The sequence below is a fragment of the Puma concolor genome, chromosome E4, assembly GCF_028749965.1.
Source record: "Puma concolor isolate L17-30 chromosome E4, mPumCon1.1.hap2, whole genome shotgun sequence".
Lineage (NCBI taxonomy): Eukaryota > Metazoa > Chordata > Mammalia > Carnivora > Felidae > Puma > Puma concolor.
In genome coordinates, this window is record NC_141683.1 from 34,802,975 (window position 1) to 34,822,267 (window position 19,293).

General features: G+C 37.7%; 1 protein-coding gene across 6 annotated transcripts in view; it reads left to right on the forward strand.

Annotated features, from left to right (window-relative positions):
- Positions 1 to 19,293, forward strand: part of LOC112857685 (membrane cofactor protein-like) — a 36,417-nt gene that overhangs the window by 11,362 nt on the left and 5,762 nt on the right. For 2 of the 6 annotated variants that reach the window (XM_086693523.1, XM_086693522.1), the window contains exons 4-11: positions 3,471 to 3,565; positions 5,625 to 5,822; positions 8,077 to 8,259; positions 8,993 to 9,037; positions 10,804 to 10,866; positions 15,592 to 15,636; positions 17,135 to 17,170; positions 17,685 to 17,745. In XM_086693523.1, the coding sequence (XP_086549649.1) occupies positions 3,471 to 3,565; positions 5,625 to 5,822; positions 8,077 to 8,259; positions 8,993 to 9,037; positions 10,804 to 10,866; positions 15,592 to 15,636; positions 17,135 to 17,170; positions 17,685 to 17,745 (726 nt within the window). Of the gene's footprint in view, positions 1 to 3,470; positions 3,566 to 5,624; positions 5,823 to 8,076; positions 8,260 to 8,992; positions 9,038 to 10,803; positions 10,867 to 15,591; positions 15,637 to 17,134; positions 17,171 to 17,684; positions 17,746 to 18,315; positions 18,359 to 19,293 lie in introns of all 6 variants that reach the window. The other 4 variants (XM_086693526.1, XM_086693525.1, XM_086693524.1 and 1 more) reach the window with 4 other exon arrangements.

A 19,293-nucleotide genomic window follows, 5' to 3' on the forward strand; every position in this document is an offset into this window, starting at 1 on the left:
AAACCATTGTTACAATAATACTAGCTTTTAATGTTGCCCAGGTATTTACTTTATTGAGATCTTTATCCATACAGCTTAAAGTTACTTTTTAGTGTCCATTCATTTCACCTCGTAGACTCCCTTGGACATTTCCTATAAGCAAAATTGTAGTCACAAACCGTTGGTCACAAACTCCCTCAGATTTTTTTTTCTGGGGAAGTCTTGATTTCTCCCTCACTTTTGAAGGACAGTTTTACTGGATAGAGGAATTTTGGTTGCCAGTTCTTTTTCTTTTAGCCCTTTGAGCTTTCAGTCCATCCACTATCTTCTGACCTCTAAGTCCTGATGTGAAATCTGTTGATAATCTTATTTAGGATCCCTCCTAGGCGATGATTCACTTCTTTCTCCCAGCTTTCAAGATTCTCTGTCTTTGTCTTTGTCTTTTGAAAGTTTCTTATGCTTTCTAGTGTGGGTCTCTATGCATTCTTCTTACTTGGAGTTTGTTGAGCATCTTAGATGTTTATATTCACAACTTTCATCAAAATCGGGAAGTTTCCAACCATTATTTCTTCAGATATTCTCTGTGCCCTTTCTATCTTCTTCTGATTGTCTTACAGCATGTATGTTGGCTAGCATATTGGTGTCACCTAAGTACCTGTGGTTGTCTACTTTTCTTCAATCTTTTCTCTTTCTGCTCCTCAGACTCCATAATTTCCATTGCCCTCTCTTCACCAATTCTTTCTTCTGCATGTTCAAATCTGTATTCAATTCCCTAGTGAATTTTTCATTGTAGTTATTATGCTTTTCAACTCCAGAATTTCATTTTGGTTTTGTTGTAGGTTTTCTATCTCCAGTAGATGTTTCCATTTTCTTCACACATTGTTTTCTTGACTTTCTACATTTCTTCCTTTAATTCTTTGAGCATCTTTAAGACTTTTATTTTAAAGTCTTTGTCTAGTTCTGTTAATTTCTGTTAATGTATATTTTCCTTTGAATGGACCAGACTTTCCTCTTTCTTTGCATACCTTGTAACTTTTGTTGAACTGTACATTTGAATCTACTAATGTGCTAACTCTGGAAATCAGATTCTCCTCTTTCCCTAGGGTTTGCCATTTTATGTTATTCTTGTAGGCTGTCTCCATGCGAAGGATCAGCCTGACATGTAAACTGAAGGTCTTTTCAGTTTTTTCTAGCCTTTCTCTGGGCATGCACATTCACTTTTACTTTTTCCCACACATGCAGTTGTCTTTCAGTGTTCTAGTCTTTAATGTCTGGCTCCTGAGAGGAGAAAAATGAAACATGAAATGAGGAGCAGAGGGCACTGGATATTTAGTCCCCTAGAAGTCACTTCAGGCTGGTAGAAGGGGGCTTACAAGAGTTAGGGGCAGGTGTGACAGCAGTAACTGCCTGCCTCACTGCTTCTCTGTGATCAGAAGCAGAGTTCAGTGATAAGAGCACAGATCCCCGCTATTTGGAGGACAGTGTCTTTTTTTGCCCACCCTGGATCTCCCAACTGCTTCTAAGCTGCTCCAAGAACGCATGCACAGCTGCCTGCTGAGGGGTGGAGGATGGGTACCTGACACTCTGCTGAGATGAAATTGACTGAAATCAATGCAGTTTACCTGTCCAAGTCTTTCCTGCGAAGTTGTAAACCATCAGCAGACTCCCTAGTTCTAAAATATTTACATCACATAGATGCTAAGAGTGCAGTTGTCTTCTAGATCGAGAGACAGATTCCTGGTGCTTACCACCTTGCCATTGTTCCAGAATAATCTCCTAATACATTTTAATAGAGAATCAGTGATTGACTGATTCTGGGGGAAAATTCAGCTAGAAGTATTTGCAGGCAGTTTCACTGTCTGTTTTTTAACTTGGTCCAGTAAAAATATTGGAGCATGCTGTCACCATAGGCATACCTCAGAGGTGGAGGGTTTGGTTCCATAACCCCTCAATAAAGCAAGTATTTCAAAAAAGTGAGTGAAATTAATTATTGGGTTTTCTAGTGCATATAAAAGTTAGGTTTATACCATAATGGAGTCTAGTAAATGTGCAATAGCATTATATATTAAAAAAAAAACAATGTACATACCTTAATTTAAAGATAAGTTTATACAGAGACGCGAAGTGAGCCAATGCTGTTTGAAAAATGCACTGATTGACTTGCATGTTGTAGTATTGCCACAGACCTTCAATTTATTAAAAAAAATACAGTATCTGCCAAGTGCACAGAAAAAAAAAAACGCAATAAAACGAGGTATGCCTATAGTTATTTAGAGATAGCTTGTTAGGCACTTTAAGGAACAGTAAAAATTTAAGACCTATTCTCTTCTCAGAGAAGTTGTAGCCTTATTGAGAAACAAAATACATACAAAAAGATGTCAAAACAAAGTAGCAAATGAATAGTCCCAAATAAATATAATGATTCATGATCATTACAATGAGAGTTCAGGAGAAGAGAGTACTGTGAATTTAAATCATCAGAGAAGATAATGAGTAGGCATATCCCTGAGCTATTCCTTGTTAGAAAGATACTATGGGGACACCTCGGTGGCTCAGTCAGTTGAGGAGCCAGCTCTTGGTTTCGGCTCACATCATGATCCCACGGTTCGTGGGATATAGCCCCACATCAGGCTCTGCACTGTCAGCTTCTCTCTCCCTCTCTTTCGGTCCCCCCCCCTCCCAAAAATGAATAAGCATTTATAAAAACAGATACTGTGATGTAAACATGAATAAGAACTAAAACTCACCTAACACTTGCTATGTGCCAGATGGCAACTCATCTAATCCTCAAAAGAGCTCCATGATGAGGGTGCCTGGGTGGCTCAGTCGGTTAAGCGTCTGACTTCGGCTCAGGTCATGATCTTGCGGTCCGTGGGTTCGAGCCCCGCATCGGGCTCTGTGCTGACAGCTCAGAGCCTGGAGCCTGTTTCAGATCCTGCGTCTCCCTCTTTCTCTGACCCTCCCCTGTTCATGCTCTCTGTCTCTCTGTCTCAAAAATAAATACATGTTAAAAAAAGAGCTCCATGATGTATATGCTGTTATCCTCTTTGGCGGGATGAGGAAGCTGAGCAAGAGGAACATTAAGGGACTTGCCTGAGGTCAGATAGAAAGCGAGTCATGGAGCTGGGACTCAGCTCCATCCAGGCAAGCCCTAGGGCCTAATCTCTCTGCTTGGCTGTTCTGACTGAGAAGAATGGCCAGAGCATAGAAGTGAATGTGTAATGTGATGGCTGGAGATAGCAGAGAGGCCAGACTGACAGATGTGACAGATTTATTTAGAAATCTTTGCTCTAGGCCAGTGTATATTTCAGTGCAGAAATTCTTTATTTGGTTACGTTGCAGCTATGGTTACCATTCTCATTATATGTCCCTTAAGGAACTTCTTCCTCAAACTACTGTAGTAGAGAAAAACAGCCATGTGAAATGTTTTTTTATTGCTCTACACATCTTGTTAACTGCTGAAGAATCCAGTAACTTTTTTTCTTTTCTAGTTATCGATTGTTTGGGTCAAAAGTTATTCATTGTGAACTTTCTAGTATCGACGATAATACAATGACTTGGAGTGATAATCCCCCTCTATGTAGTAGTAAGTATATGCTTTCTTTTGAATTTAGAGGATTAGTCTTTAAAATAGCAGCACTTTCAACAGTAGCCAAATGATGGAAAGAGCCTAAATGTCCATCAACTGATGAATGGATAAAGAAATTGTGGTTTATATACACAATGGAATACTACTTGGCAATGAGGAAGAATGAAATATGGCCTTTTGTAGCAACGTGGAGAGTGTTATGCTAAGTGAAATAAGTCATACAGAGAAAGACAGATACCATATGTTTTCACTCTTTTGTGGATCCTGAGACTTAACAGAAGGCCATGGGGGAGGGGAAGGGGAAAAAAAAGTTATAAAGAGGGAAGGAGGCAAACCATAAGAGACTCTTAAAAAACTGAGAATAAACTAAAGGTTGATGGGGGGTGGGAGGGAGGGGAGGGGAGGTGATGGGTATTGAGGAGGGCACCTGTTGGGATGAGCACTGGGTGTTGTATGGAAACCAATTTGACAATAAATTTCATATTAAAAAAATAAAGTCTTATAGCAACAACAACAAAAATAAAATTTTGCTGTTGAGATCCCTTTATGCTTTTAAATTAATAAAAACCACAAAGAGCTTTTCCTATGCAGGTTATGTCTATTGATATTCATAATTATTTATTAATTCACTTTTAAGAACTGTAAGCTCAATGCATGTTAACCTATGCAACAATTTTTTTAAATGTTTATTTGTGGGAGACAGAAAGAGTGTGAGCAGGGAAGGGCAGAGAGAGGAGACACAGAATCTGAAGCAGGCTCCAGGCTCTGAGCTGTCAGCACAGAGCCCGATGTGGGGTTCGAACCCACAAACAGTGAGATCATGACCTGAGCTGAAGTCAGACACTTAACTGACTGGGCCACCCAGGCCGCCCCAACAAATTTTTTAAAAAAGCAGAATTTTCGGGGTGCCTGAGTGGCTTAGTACGTTAAGCGTCCAACTTCGGCTCAGGTCCTATCTTACGGCTCATGAGTTCGACGGAGCCCTGCATTCGGCTCTGTGCTGACAGCTCAGAGCCTGGAGCCTGCTTCGGATTCTGTGTCTCCCTCTCTCGCTACCCCTCCCCCACTTGCACTCCATCTCTCTGTCAAAAATAAACAAACATCAAAAAATAAATAAATTTTAAAAAAGCAGAATTTTCCACAAGGAATAGAATAGGGTATTGTTTTACATTTTTGCAAATCTCTTCAAAATCTGGCTCAAAGGAAGATGTCTGGATTCAGTCGGTGGTGTTATCACACAATTTATAGTATCTGGATGATTTCACCATAGACTTATATGGATAAAAGTGAAAACAGATAATAATATTTTGATACTGGGAACTATCAATTTAGTGAATGGTTATACAATTGACTCTTGAAAAGCACAGGTTTTAACTGTTGTGGGTCCACTTGTGGTTTTTTAACAGTACAGTATGGTAAATGTGTTTCTTCTTCCTCGTGGTTTTCTTAATAACATTTTCTTCTATCTAGCTTGTTTAATTGTAAGAATACAGCATATACTACATATACCAAAAATATGTGTTAATCAACTTTTTATGTTCTTGGTAAGGCTCTGGTCAGTAATAGCCTATTAGTAGTTAAGTTTGGGGGGAATCAAAAGATGTGAGGAGTTTTAACTGCAGGGGATCAGTTCTAACCCCAATGTTGTTCAAGTGTCAAGAGTATTTATAAATTATAAAGCATTTCTCAACTAGCACTGAGTTTTATTTTTAATCACAAGCATATTTGGTCATTAAAGCATCAGCGTCTCTTATGATGAGAACTTAGAATGGTCTTGCAGATAAACATAGGTATTTCATATAGGTATCTTTTGTAAGTATTTAAGAAAATGAGTTTTATGCTAAAAGTTCATGTCTATATTAATGGTTTGAATTTGGAAGAATACATTTTCTCACAGAAACTTTCTTGTAAATGGATATTGGATTTATAGCCAGCTTGTAGAAATCATGTGTTAATGAATTTATTGAAGGCAGTTCATAGGACTTCACTAATGTTACCTTCATCTTTTCCTTTCCTTTTGCCTTTCATGTCCTTTTTTTTTTTTTCCTTTTTTAAGGGATATTGTGTCTACCACCCCCAAAAATAACAAATGGGAAATATACCAATAGTGGCAAGGAAGAATATGAATATAATGAAGTGGTAACTTATAGTTGTGATCAATCAAGTAGACCAGATGCATATTCACTTATTGGAGAGAGCAGACTTGTTTGTACTGGAAATGGTGAATGGAGTGGTAACCCTCCGCAGTGTAAAGGTAATACTTCCATTTTCTTCCTTCTTCATTTGTAAATATTTTGGAAACACTTGGTAGATACCTACTTACAAGTAAACAAAACAGCCCCATGTGCTTGTTCCTCCTGTTAAATTGGTTTCTAATTCAATTTAATACAGGTAAAATTGACTCAAAAATAGTTCTATTTATAGAGTTCCCCAGCCCTTACCCTACACATTCTTAGCATTCTAATGTATTTATTGTGAACTCCTCTGTGTATGCATGAGTTAGGATTTTTTTTTTGGGGGGGAGAAACATCAAAAAAACACAGCACACACTGGCTTAAAAATAACAATTCTCTGTTACAAGATGTTTGAGAGTTCGGGCTATAGGAAATGGTAGAATAAATTGTAAAAGACTACCCATCTCACAAACAAGAATAACAAACCCTAGACAAAACATATTTAAAAATTAATGTATAAGGGTCTAGAGAGTGACGTAATGCGGGGAGACACAGGAGGGGATTTGATTGTTAGAAGAAAGGGACCACTGAAGAGCAGTAAAATATTTACTCTGTTCAGGTACACATGGAACATTTTCTAATACCATATTCTATGCAATATGATAGTTAAAAAATTTTTTTAATTGAAATGATTCAGAGTGTAATATCAGATCACAATGGAATGAATGTAGAAATCAAAGGTATCTATTAAAGTCCCAAATATTTGAAAACGATGCAAGACACTTCTAACCAACTCATGAGTCAAAGGAGACGTCACAAGGAAAGTTGCAAAATGTTTTGACCTGAATAAAAATGAAAAGACAACATATCAAAATCTCACTATTTGTGGGATACAGCAAAAGCATTACTTAGAAGGATATTTATAGCCTGAAATACTTATATTAGAAAAAAGTCTCAAACCCATGATCTAAGCTTCCACCATAAGAAACTAAAAAAGAAGAAATTAAGCTCATTATGACATTCTGGAAAAACAACCCCATAGGAATAGACAACAAATCAGTGTTTGGCTGGTTGGTGAAGGTGGTTGTGGGGGTGGGAAGGGTTGATTACAAAGCGGCATGAGGAAATGTTGGGGGGCAACGGAGCTTTTCTGTGTCTTTATTGTGGTAATTACATGATTATTTGCCTCTGTCAAACCTCATACAGCTGTCCGCTTAAGAGGACTAGCTTTGCTGTACGTAAATTGTGTCTAGCCAACATAACATAAAGAAAATCACTAGTGCAGTTAACAGTAGTTTCGCACAACAGTGAAAAGATTAATTAATAGATTAATTAATAGATTCTGAAATGAATCTATCAGGTCATGAGCAGTAGTTTACTTCCCAAGAGGTGGAGTAGAATGGGAAACAGGAGAGCACGCTGGTATGAGGCTGACCTGTATTTCAGGCCTGTGTGCTTATATACTGGTTTACGATGTAAAATGTGCCTTTCGATCTCTGGCTTGCAGGCCAAGATGTTTGGAAAACACTGCCCTAACTCCACTGGCCTTTCTGTTTCTTGAACATCCCATTTGTGTATGTTGTTGCTACCTGAGCACTTTCTTTTTGCATATCTTTGCATGGCTACTTGCTTTTCAACTTTTAAATCTGAACTCGAGTATTACCTTCTCAGAAAAGTCTTTCCTACCTTTCTAGAAAAGCAGGGTACTGCAGCCAGTGTCAGCATGACCTTTAAAAAAAAAAAAATACCTACAGCTGGCGCACCTGGGTGGCTCATTGGGTCAAGCATCTGACGCTTGATTTCAGCTCAGGTCATGTTCCCAGGATTGTGGGATTGAGCCCCAAGTTGCTCAGCACTCAACCTGCTTAAGATTCTCTTCCTTTCTCTTCTGCTCATGCTCTCTTTCTCTCTAAAATAATAATAATAATAATAATAATAATAATAATAATAATTAATTAATTAAAATCCCCGGAGCTAATGAGGATCAAAAGTTGCTCTTGAACTTGCCCTGGATTTGTATGTGGTGGTCAGACCTTTCTCAAAACCTGTCAGTAATGGAAAAAAAGCAGGAAAGTCAACAAACTCTAATGACAGTCTTTCTAGGTGGAAAAAAGTTACAGATTTCTCTAAATCCTTTTTCCTGGAATTAAAGTGTACATACACATAAAGATTTCTTGGGTATTTTTTTTTTTTATTTTAATTAACACCTTGCCTTTCATTAGTTGTATGTTTCTTCCTGCTGGAAATGACTACTGTGCACTATTTTTCTTTTTTTTTTTTTGGTCCTTTGTTGAAACAGCTTTCCATTGATTCTGGAGTTTCTCTGCTTTTCAGTGGTCAGATGTCCACATCCTGAACCCGCCAATGGAAAGCTGACGTCAGGATTTGGAAAACAATATTCCTACAAAGCAACAGTTGTGTTTACGTGCTCAGAGGGTTATTACTATAATGGAACCAACATAGCAGTCTGTGGCAGTAACGGTACTTGGGAGCCTGCAGCTCCAATGTGTTACAAAGGTACAATGGGTATCTGTTTCCTCCTCTCTCTCTCTTTTTTTGTAATTTTGTTTCTTTGACGTTAAATAACAATGACGCCAAAAATAGGCGCACGGTCGCAATTTTAGTATTGGACTCTGCCTTATATTCAGTTCCATGACAGATGTATTACAGAATTCACGGAAGCATTCTGCTGCTGTGATCTTATCCGTTTTCCTAGGGTCTTTGCATTTTATGCTGTGATCTTATCCGTTTTCCTAGGGTCTTTGCATGTTACGTATGTCACACAGGTATATAAGTTTCTCTTGTACGGCTTTTTTGTGTGTAAAAATGAAGGGGAGGTGGGTGGGAGATGGGGTGAATGGATGACCGGCATTAAGGAGGGCATGCTTTGGGACAAGCACTGAGTGTCCTGTGTAAGAGGTGAATCACTGGGTTCTACTCTTGAAGCCAAGACTACACTCACTGTATGTTAACTAACTTGAATTTAAATTTAAAAATAATGAAAGGTATAATTCACTTAAATGAAAAGAAAGCAGTAATTCGGGGGGAGGGGTGTACTAATCCAGTCTACATTATTTATTTATGTATTTTTTTGTCAGTACTGATTCCTCTCAGTGCTAGTCCTCCGATTTTGCATCATTCAGATTTAGTTAACTTTCTGCTTATATTTTCCAAAAGTCTTTTAAATTCCTGGTGCAAACGCCAGCAATAACCCCAAGATTTGATGCATCTACATTATTTTGTTTTCCAGCGTCAACTCCTCCCAGTACAAAACCTCCAATTCCGAGTGTCTCAGGTTTAGTACCTTCCTGCTTATATTTTTCAAAACCTTCTAAATCTCTAATGTTTTACACACATTTATCACGTTCAGTAATGAAAGGAGGAAGAACGTATCGATAGCCATTTTAAGTTGTTAGCGATTCTAAAATTATTTGCCATAGTATGCAGATATAAACAGGTACGTAAACTTGGGCAAGTTATGCAAACTTTAAATGTATTTACGTATTTGTAAAATGATTTTTTTTTTTTTTTTTTTTTTGAGAGAGAGAGATAGAGCACTAGCGCTCGATCAGGGAAGGGACAGAGAGAAGGGGAGGGAGAAAGAGAGTCCTAAGCAGGCTTTACTCTGTCAGCACAGAGCCCAATGCGGGGCTCAATCTCACCACCGTGAGATCATGACCTGAGCCTAAATCAAGTCAGACACTTGACCAACTGAGACACCCAGGCGCCCCTGCAAAATGATTTAATGCCTTCCTCAATGAGTGATGGTAAATGTTTAATGGAATTCATTTACTTTTTTTTTAATGTTTATTTTTGAGAGAGAGAGAAAGAGAGGGTTGGGGGGAGGGGCAGAGAGAGGGGGGGACACAGAATCGGAAGCAGGCTCCAGGCTCTGAGCTGTCAGCACAGAGCCCAGTTGCGGGGCTCGAACTCATGAACCGTGAGATCATGACCTGAGCCGAAGTCCGATGCTCAACCCACCGAGCCACCCAGGCGCCCCTTAATGGGATTCATTTAAAACAGCACAGTGCCTGGCACACGGGAAGCTCCTAAAGGCAGCTTATATGACATCACTCAAATTAATATTAGTGAAAAGGAAGGCCCTTGGCGTCTGGTTTTTAACATGTACATATTCTGTGCTTTTGACTTTGATGTTTTACTCCTTTCAGAACTGATCTGTTGGCTCCTTTAGGGTATCTTCCTGGTCCAGAACAATGTTTCAGTTGCTGGACTGCAACCAGTTTAGCTTAGGGTTTTGTTTCTTTTTGTTTATGTACGTGTGTGTGTGTGTGTGTGTGTGTGTGTGTGTGTATAATATATATATATTGCATATATATTATAAATAATATATATAATATATATAAATAATATATATACATATATGTGTGTGTATGTGTGTGTGTATATATATAAATAATACATATATATAATACATATATATAAGTAATATATATATAAATTATATATATATATACACACACACACATAATTATTTTGTAGCTCAGTTTAAACTGGGAAATTTCTGCTATCTCTAGAATTAAAGGCCTGTATTTCCATCCCCCACCTCCACCAACCCTCCTCACCTCGTACACTCATTCTTTTTCTCTTTACTGGCATTTTTATTTGGCGATAGAAACTAAATTTCATAGCCACCGAAAGGCGGGAATAGTCTTTATTCACTGAATCTTGCATGTTCTGCTAATGAGCTACTCTGCTTAAGAACCGAAAAGATTATTTTGCTAGGGTTGGAAGGAAATATCTTCCAGGGTTCAGAGTTGCTACCTCTGAACACATTATTTTTGTGATTTATTGCCAGTTAACTTCTGGGATTTCCATTTTAAAACACAGAGCTACAGCAAACATGGTTATTATGCATACATTCTGATGGACTTGTGCAAATAGATACTTCGTTTAAATTCCCAGAAGTAGAATTACAGAGTTCAAGAAGTATGTATTTTTTTACATACTCTTTTTTACATAATCTTTTTAAAGTCAAAATCAAAATTAAATCCGTAGTTTTGTATTAATAAATTTGGTGAATTGAAACATTAATTTTTTCAGAATCCAAGCCTCCTCTTATGACTACGACTCCGGGTTCAAGCCATCCAGATTCAGATCATCCAGGTCCAGCACTCTTTATCCTACTTACATTGTTAAGAGCTTTTATAAGGCGATGCATTAAAAATGATGTCCTACATTAATTTGCATTTCCTTTGCTCATTTTTCTACTAGGTTTCTACAATATTTTTCTCAATTGTAAATGAAAGCCCTGTTAATATGAAGTGAACAATTTTTTCCTGGGTTTTTTTCTTTGCTTTAATTTTACTAGTCAGTTCTTTTAAGATTTTTATACTCTTAGATGTAGATTGTTTTTCATAATTTTTTTTTTTTTTAATTTTTTTTTCAACGTTTATTTATTTTTGGGACAGAGAGAGACAGAGCATGAACGGGGGAGGAGCAGAGAGAGAGGGAGACACAGAATCGGAAACAGGCTCCAGGCTCTGAGCCATCAGCCCAGAGCCTGATGCGGGGCTCGAACTCACGGACCGCGAGATCGTGACCTGGCTGAAGTCAGACGCTTAACCGACTGCGCCACCCAGGCGCCCCCATAATTTTTTTTTAAAAAAATTTTATTTTTATTTCAGAGAGAGAGAGAGCTCACGAGTAGGGGAGAGAGGGAGAGAGAGAGAGAGAGACGAGAATCTTTTTTATATGTACATTTTTTTAGCGTTTATTTATATTTGAGAGAGAGACAGTGTGAGAGCGGGAGAGGGGCAGAGAGACAGAGACAAAATCTGAAGCAGGTTCCAGGCTCTGAGCTGTCAGCACAGAGCCCGACGTGGGGCTCGAACTCACAAGCCATGAGATCGTGACCTGAGATGAAGTCAGATGCTTAACCAACTGAGCCACCCAGGCGCCCCAAGAAAGAGCAAGAATCTTAAGCAGGCTCTGTACTCAGTGCTGAGCCTGACAGGGGGCTCGAACCCACGACCCTGGGATCATGACATGAGCTGAAATCAAGAGTCGGACACTCCACCAACTGAGCCACCCAGGCACCTTACGTCTTATAATTGTAATATATAAGTAGTATACAAATATAAGTTTATAAAATTTCAAACATTACAGAAGTATTTAGAGTAAAAGATTAGTTCTCATTCTCTTTCTCTAGTCTGTTACTTGAGTTAATCACTTAATATTTTAGGGTATTTTTTCATCTATTTCTGTACATAAGCATCCTTTTAGGTGTAGTCATACATACTTTGGTGGGTTTTTTTTCTTTATTCTTAAATAAAAGTGGCATCATGCTGTTTTTTCTGAAACTTGCACTTTTCCACTTCATGGCTTGTGGTTGTAATTAGATGACTATATCCCATCCTTTCAATGGTGACTTTAAGATATGCCAGAGTTGATATAACTATTCTCCTATCAGGGGTCTTTTATATATGAAGACGTTTTATATTAACAAGTAGTTGGATATATTGATCTCTTCTCTAATGGCTGTGTGTATTTTGTCTTCTTCATAAAAGCTTTAGGCCTTCCCCTCGCTGAAATCTATTAACCATGCATTCTGATTACTTTCTCTGCATTTAGATCATTGGTGCATCTGAAATCCACTGTGGTATATGGTGTGATGTAGGGCTCCTCTCTACTCCACCCACCCCTACCTGGTGGCAAAGTAGCAACATTCGTTGAATAAGTTGTTTTCTCTCCAACTCTTTTCAAGTGCCAGTTTTTATTATATATTAAATTCATGGGTATCCTACACATCCTTCTGTGCCCTTGAACTTTATACCCTCCTATGCCAGCACCAAATCATTTTTTTTACTATGGGACTATGATATGTTTTAGTATCTGGCCGAACACTTCATTTTCAGGAATGTTTAGACCATTCTGTATGTTAGTTTTTCTAGATAAACTTTTATTACCATTTTAGCCATTTTAAATGTACATTTCAGTGGCATTACGTGTATCCGCATTATTTGCAACCATCACTGCTATCTGTGTCTCCAAAACGTTTTCATCATCATCTCAAACTGAATCTTTATACCCATTAAACAATAACTCTCCATCCCTTCTCCCCCCCACCCCCCTTTAGCCCTGGTAACCACTATTCTAGTTTCTGTCTTTACGGATTTCACTATTGCAAATACCTCATAGAACTGGAGTCATTTCTAGCTTATTTCAGTTAGCCAGTGTATTCTGGCTTATTTCACTTAGCATAATGTTTTATTTATTTATTTTTTTAATATAATCTATTGTCAAGTTGGTGAACATACAGTGTATACAGTGTGCTCTTGGTTTGGGGGGTAGCATGGATCAGAACTTACTTCTTTTTCTGGCCGAATCCTATTCCGTTGTATTATGTACCACATTTGTTTATCCATTCATCTGTTGATCGGTGCTTGGGTTGTTTCTGCCTTTTGGCTATTCTGGATAATGTTTCTCTGAATATTAGCACCTAACTGTCTGAGGCCCTTCTTTGCACTTCTGGTGGCTCATATACCTAGGAGTACAATTGCTGGGTCACGTGCTAGTTCTGTGTCTACTGTTTTGAGGAGCGGTCCTGCCGTCGTCCACAGTGGCTGCACCATGATACATTCCCATCAGTGATGCACAGATATTCCAGTTTCTCCACCTCTTTGGCACCACTTGTTCTCTCCCGGGTTTTGAGAACAGCCATCCTAGCACATGCGAAGTGGCAGCTCCTTGTGGCTTGTATTGAATTCCCTTAATGATTCATGATTCATCATCTTTTTATGTTTCTTGGTCTTTTGCAGATCTTTGGAGGAATGTCTTTTCAAAGTCTTGGCCCATTTTTTCTTATTAAATCTAATTTATTGTCAAATTGGTTTCCATACAACACCCAGTGCTCATCCCAACAGGTGTCCTCCTCAATGCCCATCACCCTTTGCCCATTCCTTAATTGGCTTGTTTTTTGTTACTGAGTTTTAGGAGTTCATTATGTATTTTGTGTATGGAGGTCTTATCAGGTGTATGATTTGCAGATGTTTTCTCTCATTCTGTGGATTGCCTTTTCACTCTTGACAGTGTCCACAGATGGACAGAAGTCTTACATTTTCATGAAACCTAACTTACCTCTTTTTTTCTTTTGTTGCCTGTGCTTTTGGTATCACATCCAAGCAATCATTGCCAGATCCAGCATCACAAAAGCTTGTTCTATATGTTTTCTTTGAAAAGTGTTACACTTGTAGCCCTATTTTAGTTTTGTGTGAGTTTTGAATTAATTTTTGTGTGTAGTATAAAGTGAGGGTCCAACTTCATTCTTTTGTGTTTGGATATCCAGTTTTCTAAGAACCATTTGTTGAAAATTTTGCCCTTTCTCCATTAAATATTCCTAGCACCTTTGTGGGCAATCATTTGACCACAGACATAAGGGTTTATTCCTGGGCTTTCTATTCTATTCCATTAGTCTTGTGTCTGTCTTTATGTCAGTACCACTCTGCTTGATTATGGTAGCTTTGTAGTAAATTTTAAAATCAGGAAGCGTGAGTCCTCTCAACTTTGCTCTTTTCTTTTCAAGATTATCTTGGGGGCACCTGGGTGAAGTCGGTTAAACCTCTGACTTCAGCTCAGGTCACGATCTCAAGGTTCGTGAGTTTGAGCCCCACATCGGGCTCTGTGCTGACAGCGTGGAGCCCACTTTGAATCCTCTATCCCCTTCTCTCTCTGTCCATCCCCTGCTTGTGCTCTCTCTGTCTCAAAAATAAACATTAAAAAAAAAAAAAAAGATTATCTTGGCTATTCTTAGTCCCTTGAGATGCCATATGAATTATAGGTTAGTTTTTTCTGTTTCTGCAAAATGCATATTCAAGATGGTGATAGGGGTTGCATTTAATCTGTAGATTGCTTTGTGTAGTATGAACATTTTAATAATAGTCTTCTAATTCATGAACACGGGATGTCTTTCCATTTATTTATATCTTCAGTTTGTTTCAGCAACGTTTTGTAGTTTTCAGTGTATGAGTTTTTCGTCTTCTTGTTTTATTCCTGAGCATTTTGTTCTTTTTTGATGCTATTGTAAATGGGATTTTCTTAATTTCCTTTTTGGATTGTTCATTGTTAGTGTATAGAAATATAACTGATTTTTGTGTGTTGGTTTTGTGCCCTGCAACTTTGCTGAATTCATTTACTCTAATAGGTGTGTGTGTGTGTGTGTGTGTGTGTGTGTGTGTGTGTGTGTGTGAGAGAGAGAGAGAGAGAGAGAGAGAGAGAGAGAGAGATCCTTAAGACTTTTCTGTGTAAAGGTCACATCATGTGGAATAGAGATCATTTTAGTTCTTCCTTCCCAATTTGGATGCTTTTTATTTCTTTTTCTTGCCTAATTGCTCTGACTAGAACTTCTAATATTATGTTAAATAGTAAGTGGAAAACACAAGCATCTTGTCTTGTTCCTGATCTTAAGGGGAAAACTTCTCAGTTTTTGAATATGCTAATGATGGTGTTTTCATAAATGGCCTTTATCACAATGGTGTCTCCTTCTATTGGAGATCAACATCTAAATAGTTTATTAAGCCCCCCAAATTTTTACTTTTAAGTAGACTCACATTGAATCCATAGGCTAAGTATGATGCAGTTGCTTGTTATACCATAGAATATTATCACAGGAAATGTTACTGAATAGGAAGAATACTAATAATATACAAATTTATGATATATTATGATACTACTTTTAATGGGAAACATTCAACATAGTTTATATAAGGAAAATGAAATTACAAGGGTTTTTATACAAAAGCGAGAAATCAAAACCTCTAAATTTGGAGGCCTTTAAGCTTTATTATTTTCTTTTTTTTTTCTTTTTAACTTATTTCCATTTTCCCCCCCCAGGAGCTCCCACTACCACTGCACCACCTGAAGACGTTAATACTTTAGGTACTATTTTGGTTGTTGATTGCTTTGTATTATGAGACCCTAGAGTTCTACGTGTAAATATCATATTTCAGTTATGTGTAATTAAGAAAGAGCCTGTCACAAATTGGTAATATGTCACATTTGGAGTTATTTTGATAGTGCAGATACGATGACAGATGTAAGCAGTGTATGTAGATACATGTATACAGTATAGTTTTTAAGAGCGGTCCCCAAATAGGATTCCTAGTAGGGTGAGGTCACTTTCTTAAATACTATGATTATATATAGGTTAAAATACATACAACATAACTTGCTGTTCATGGGGTAGTGTTATTTTTTTGTGGCAATTTGGAGATAAAGTTTCTTTCTACTTGTACCTTGTATACATAAGCCTTAAAATACTACAGGTTGGGTTAGTTTTTTTCTGTTACAGGCTGGTATGGCAAACTTTACATAGGCTCGCATGGTTCGCACAATGTATGTTAAAGAAAATGAAGAAAAAGCTATAGTTGTGACAGTTAAATGGAAATATAAAGGTTTCTTGATAAGTAAATGAGAAATGCCTATTACTTTTATTAGACTAGTAAGTAAGGCTAACCTTTTTATAACTCTTTAGGCTTGTTATATTTTCCCTCTGAACACTGTAGTCAGACCGTCATTGTACCAGTAAAACCAGTGCCATCCTAAGATGGCTTCCTAATATTTTATGAAACGCTTCCTAATATTTTATGAAATGAAAAGAACAGACGTAAACATGACATTTTATGCTCTGACTTCCAGAACTTTAATATAAGTAATGGCAGTTTAGAAGCCAAGGTACTCCTGACATCATTTCTAAGAATTAAGATTTTGTAGTATGATTTATTGCTCTCTGGGTAGTCAAAAATGCATGTTTAAGTCTCTATACATTATTTTCATCTATGTGCCCTGGTGTTTCATTTACATATATAGAATCTCCTTGGTAATTAGGATTATGTCTTATTTTTTTAGGGGGTAGAGGATCAGGAGGGGTTGATGATAAAATATTATTTTGAAGATTCTGAAACTAACATCCTTGTTTGTGATAGATGAGTAGAGATTTATTTATGACCCAGTCCACAGAGTCCATTTTGGTGGAAAAAATACAAATTCCTCACAAAATCATAAATGATAGGATGAATACTGATTCAAGTAAACCAACTATAATGGGGTAATACGTTTTAAAGCAATTTCCCTCTGATCTACTGAATTCTTAGTTGTCCTAGTAAGCTTTACTAAACAACCTGATATGGCAGCGACAGCACAAAACAATGAAAAGTGAGGTTCCTCTGAAGAGTCTTACAAGGTGGACCCTGGATGTGGGATCAGAGTCCAAGGCTCTGTGATCGGAATGATCTGGACACAGTAGCAGTCGTGCTAAAACTAGACTGAGGAACTCTTTCTTTGCTGTAGTGTATAATCTGAGCAAGATTAAATGCGACTACTCTCTGGGACCCTTGTGTGCTCAATTATCTTGAAACTGTTCTCGTTTTTTTCTCAGGCAAAGGAATCATTACTCTGATTGTCATTGTTGTTCGTAAGTAGCCCAAACTTGACGTTACTTAAATAAAAATAACACTGTGAGCAAGTGCATTTTTTAATGTATGCAGTTATTTTTAATTTAACTTTCCAATTTCTATAGTTTTTATAGCTTGAAGTGAAGTACACCAGTCTAGAACGGTCTGACTTTGTATATAATACACTATGCTTTGCTGGTGAATGTATATTCTTTTATATTCCACTTGTCCACTTAGTAACAAACCTAAATACTCCATGTGTTTTCAGGATGATTAGTCATGACTCTGCGTCCCAAATATGCTTTGGGTACTTTTCTAAACTAAGCAAGGATTCTTCCCTGACTTACTGTGGACTGTTCACGAACTTGTGATAGTGAAGAGTCTAGACGGAATATGAATATATATGGGCTTAAATGAAGTAGCATTTTCTGACCACTGAAATGTAACCAACACTTACTTATTTCTGCTGCTACATTTTGAATCTTGGCAATTAGTTCTCAGAGTTACATGTCATTTGTTTCTGGTTTCTTGTAGTTGCTGGCATTGTATTCCTTTGCTGCATCCTGGTCATATTTTATCGACACAAGAGGAAAGGGTAAATTAAAGGACATTTCTTCTAACTTCCGGTCCTTCTCACTCCTCACCTACGTGCGTGCAGCATTTGCACCTGTGCCTATGCCATCTTTCCCTAAGCTGAGCCCGCATCAGTGTGCCCTGCCAGTCGCATCTGTTTACTAACAATATTTTAGGCTGCTTTTCCTGTCCCGGCGGCCAGAGCGACCTGCGCAGACTTGCTTTGTCTGTTAGGACTTCACGAAAAATTTCTGTGGGGTGGGATTTGAGGTTTAAGTTCTATAGCAAATCACGGAGCGTTAAGGGGCCTTCCCCACCCAGCTTTCCCCTATTTCCTAAATTGGACCAGGGGCCAAGATGAAACTTAGAACAGTTCACTGTGGAGACTCGGACAGTTGTATTCAGTGGAGTTTTTATGTGAAAGTTTCCATTTGTCCGGGTAAGTTAGGGAATTGTAAGAAGCTGTGCAGGTGTCTCTTTCGAATACCCAGTTTGATTTCTTTTCCTTTAGAGCTGTTACTTACACTTGTTAAACCGGGGAGTGAAAAGCAGCAGTGTTTGATTTCCCTCTTATGTTCTCTCAATTTACTAGGTTGCAGTAAAACTGTTGGGGATAAACTTAACATTACTAAGGGGTAAGATTTACAAAGCACCTTCTTATTTAACTTTATCTGTGTTTTAATCTGTAAAAATGAAAAGCAGGGGATCTTAAAATAGAAAAAAAAAATACAAGTATATATCTTCTGAGCAGAATAGGATGTTTAAACATCAAACAAATCTTAATGAAATAATTTACAATTTATGAAAGACTTGGAATAAATCCTGGAGCATAGACCAAATTAGGTGCTTTGAAATTTTTAAACTTTAGTGATTTATTTTTTTCCCTGTTGCTTTGAAAATACCTTTGAAATCAAACTAATAATTTTAAGACTTTTGGTATTCATAGTTTTTTGATATAGTTTCCCTTTATATTAATCATCTGGTTTGGAATATGTAATAAAAGAACATTCTTTACGCATAAAGAGCTCAACTTTTAAAACAAAGTACCGCAGTGCCTTCACTTGAATCTTCAGTCTAATATTTGTAGAACATATGATATGCATATTTGATTTCTCAATCAGCAGTATATTTTTAAAATTGTACATACACAGCACTCTGAGTAGGAAATACTGTCGTGGAATATTTTTGCCAGTCCAAAATGTTTGTATAGAAATAGCTTCTCACAATAACAAATCAAAATAGCCCTCTGGGGGCATGTGGGTGGCTCAGTATTAAGCCTCCCACTCTTGATTTCGGCTCAGGTCATGATCTCACAAGCTCCAGGTCAGGCTCCAAGCTAAGCACGGAGCCTGTTTGGGATTCTCTCTCTCCCTCCCTTCCTCTCTCTACCCCTCCCCGGCTCCCTCATGCTCTCAAAATAAATATTTAAAAACAACAACAACAACAAAAAACCCTAAAATAGCTCTCTGCTCCTTATTTTACTTACTTTACTATTTACAGTGACACTGAATCAAAATACGTATAGATTCCTTAACAAGTGTTAATGATACTCTCTCTAGCCACCATTAAT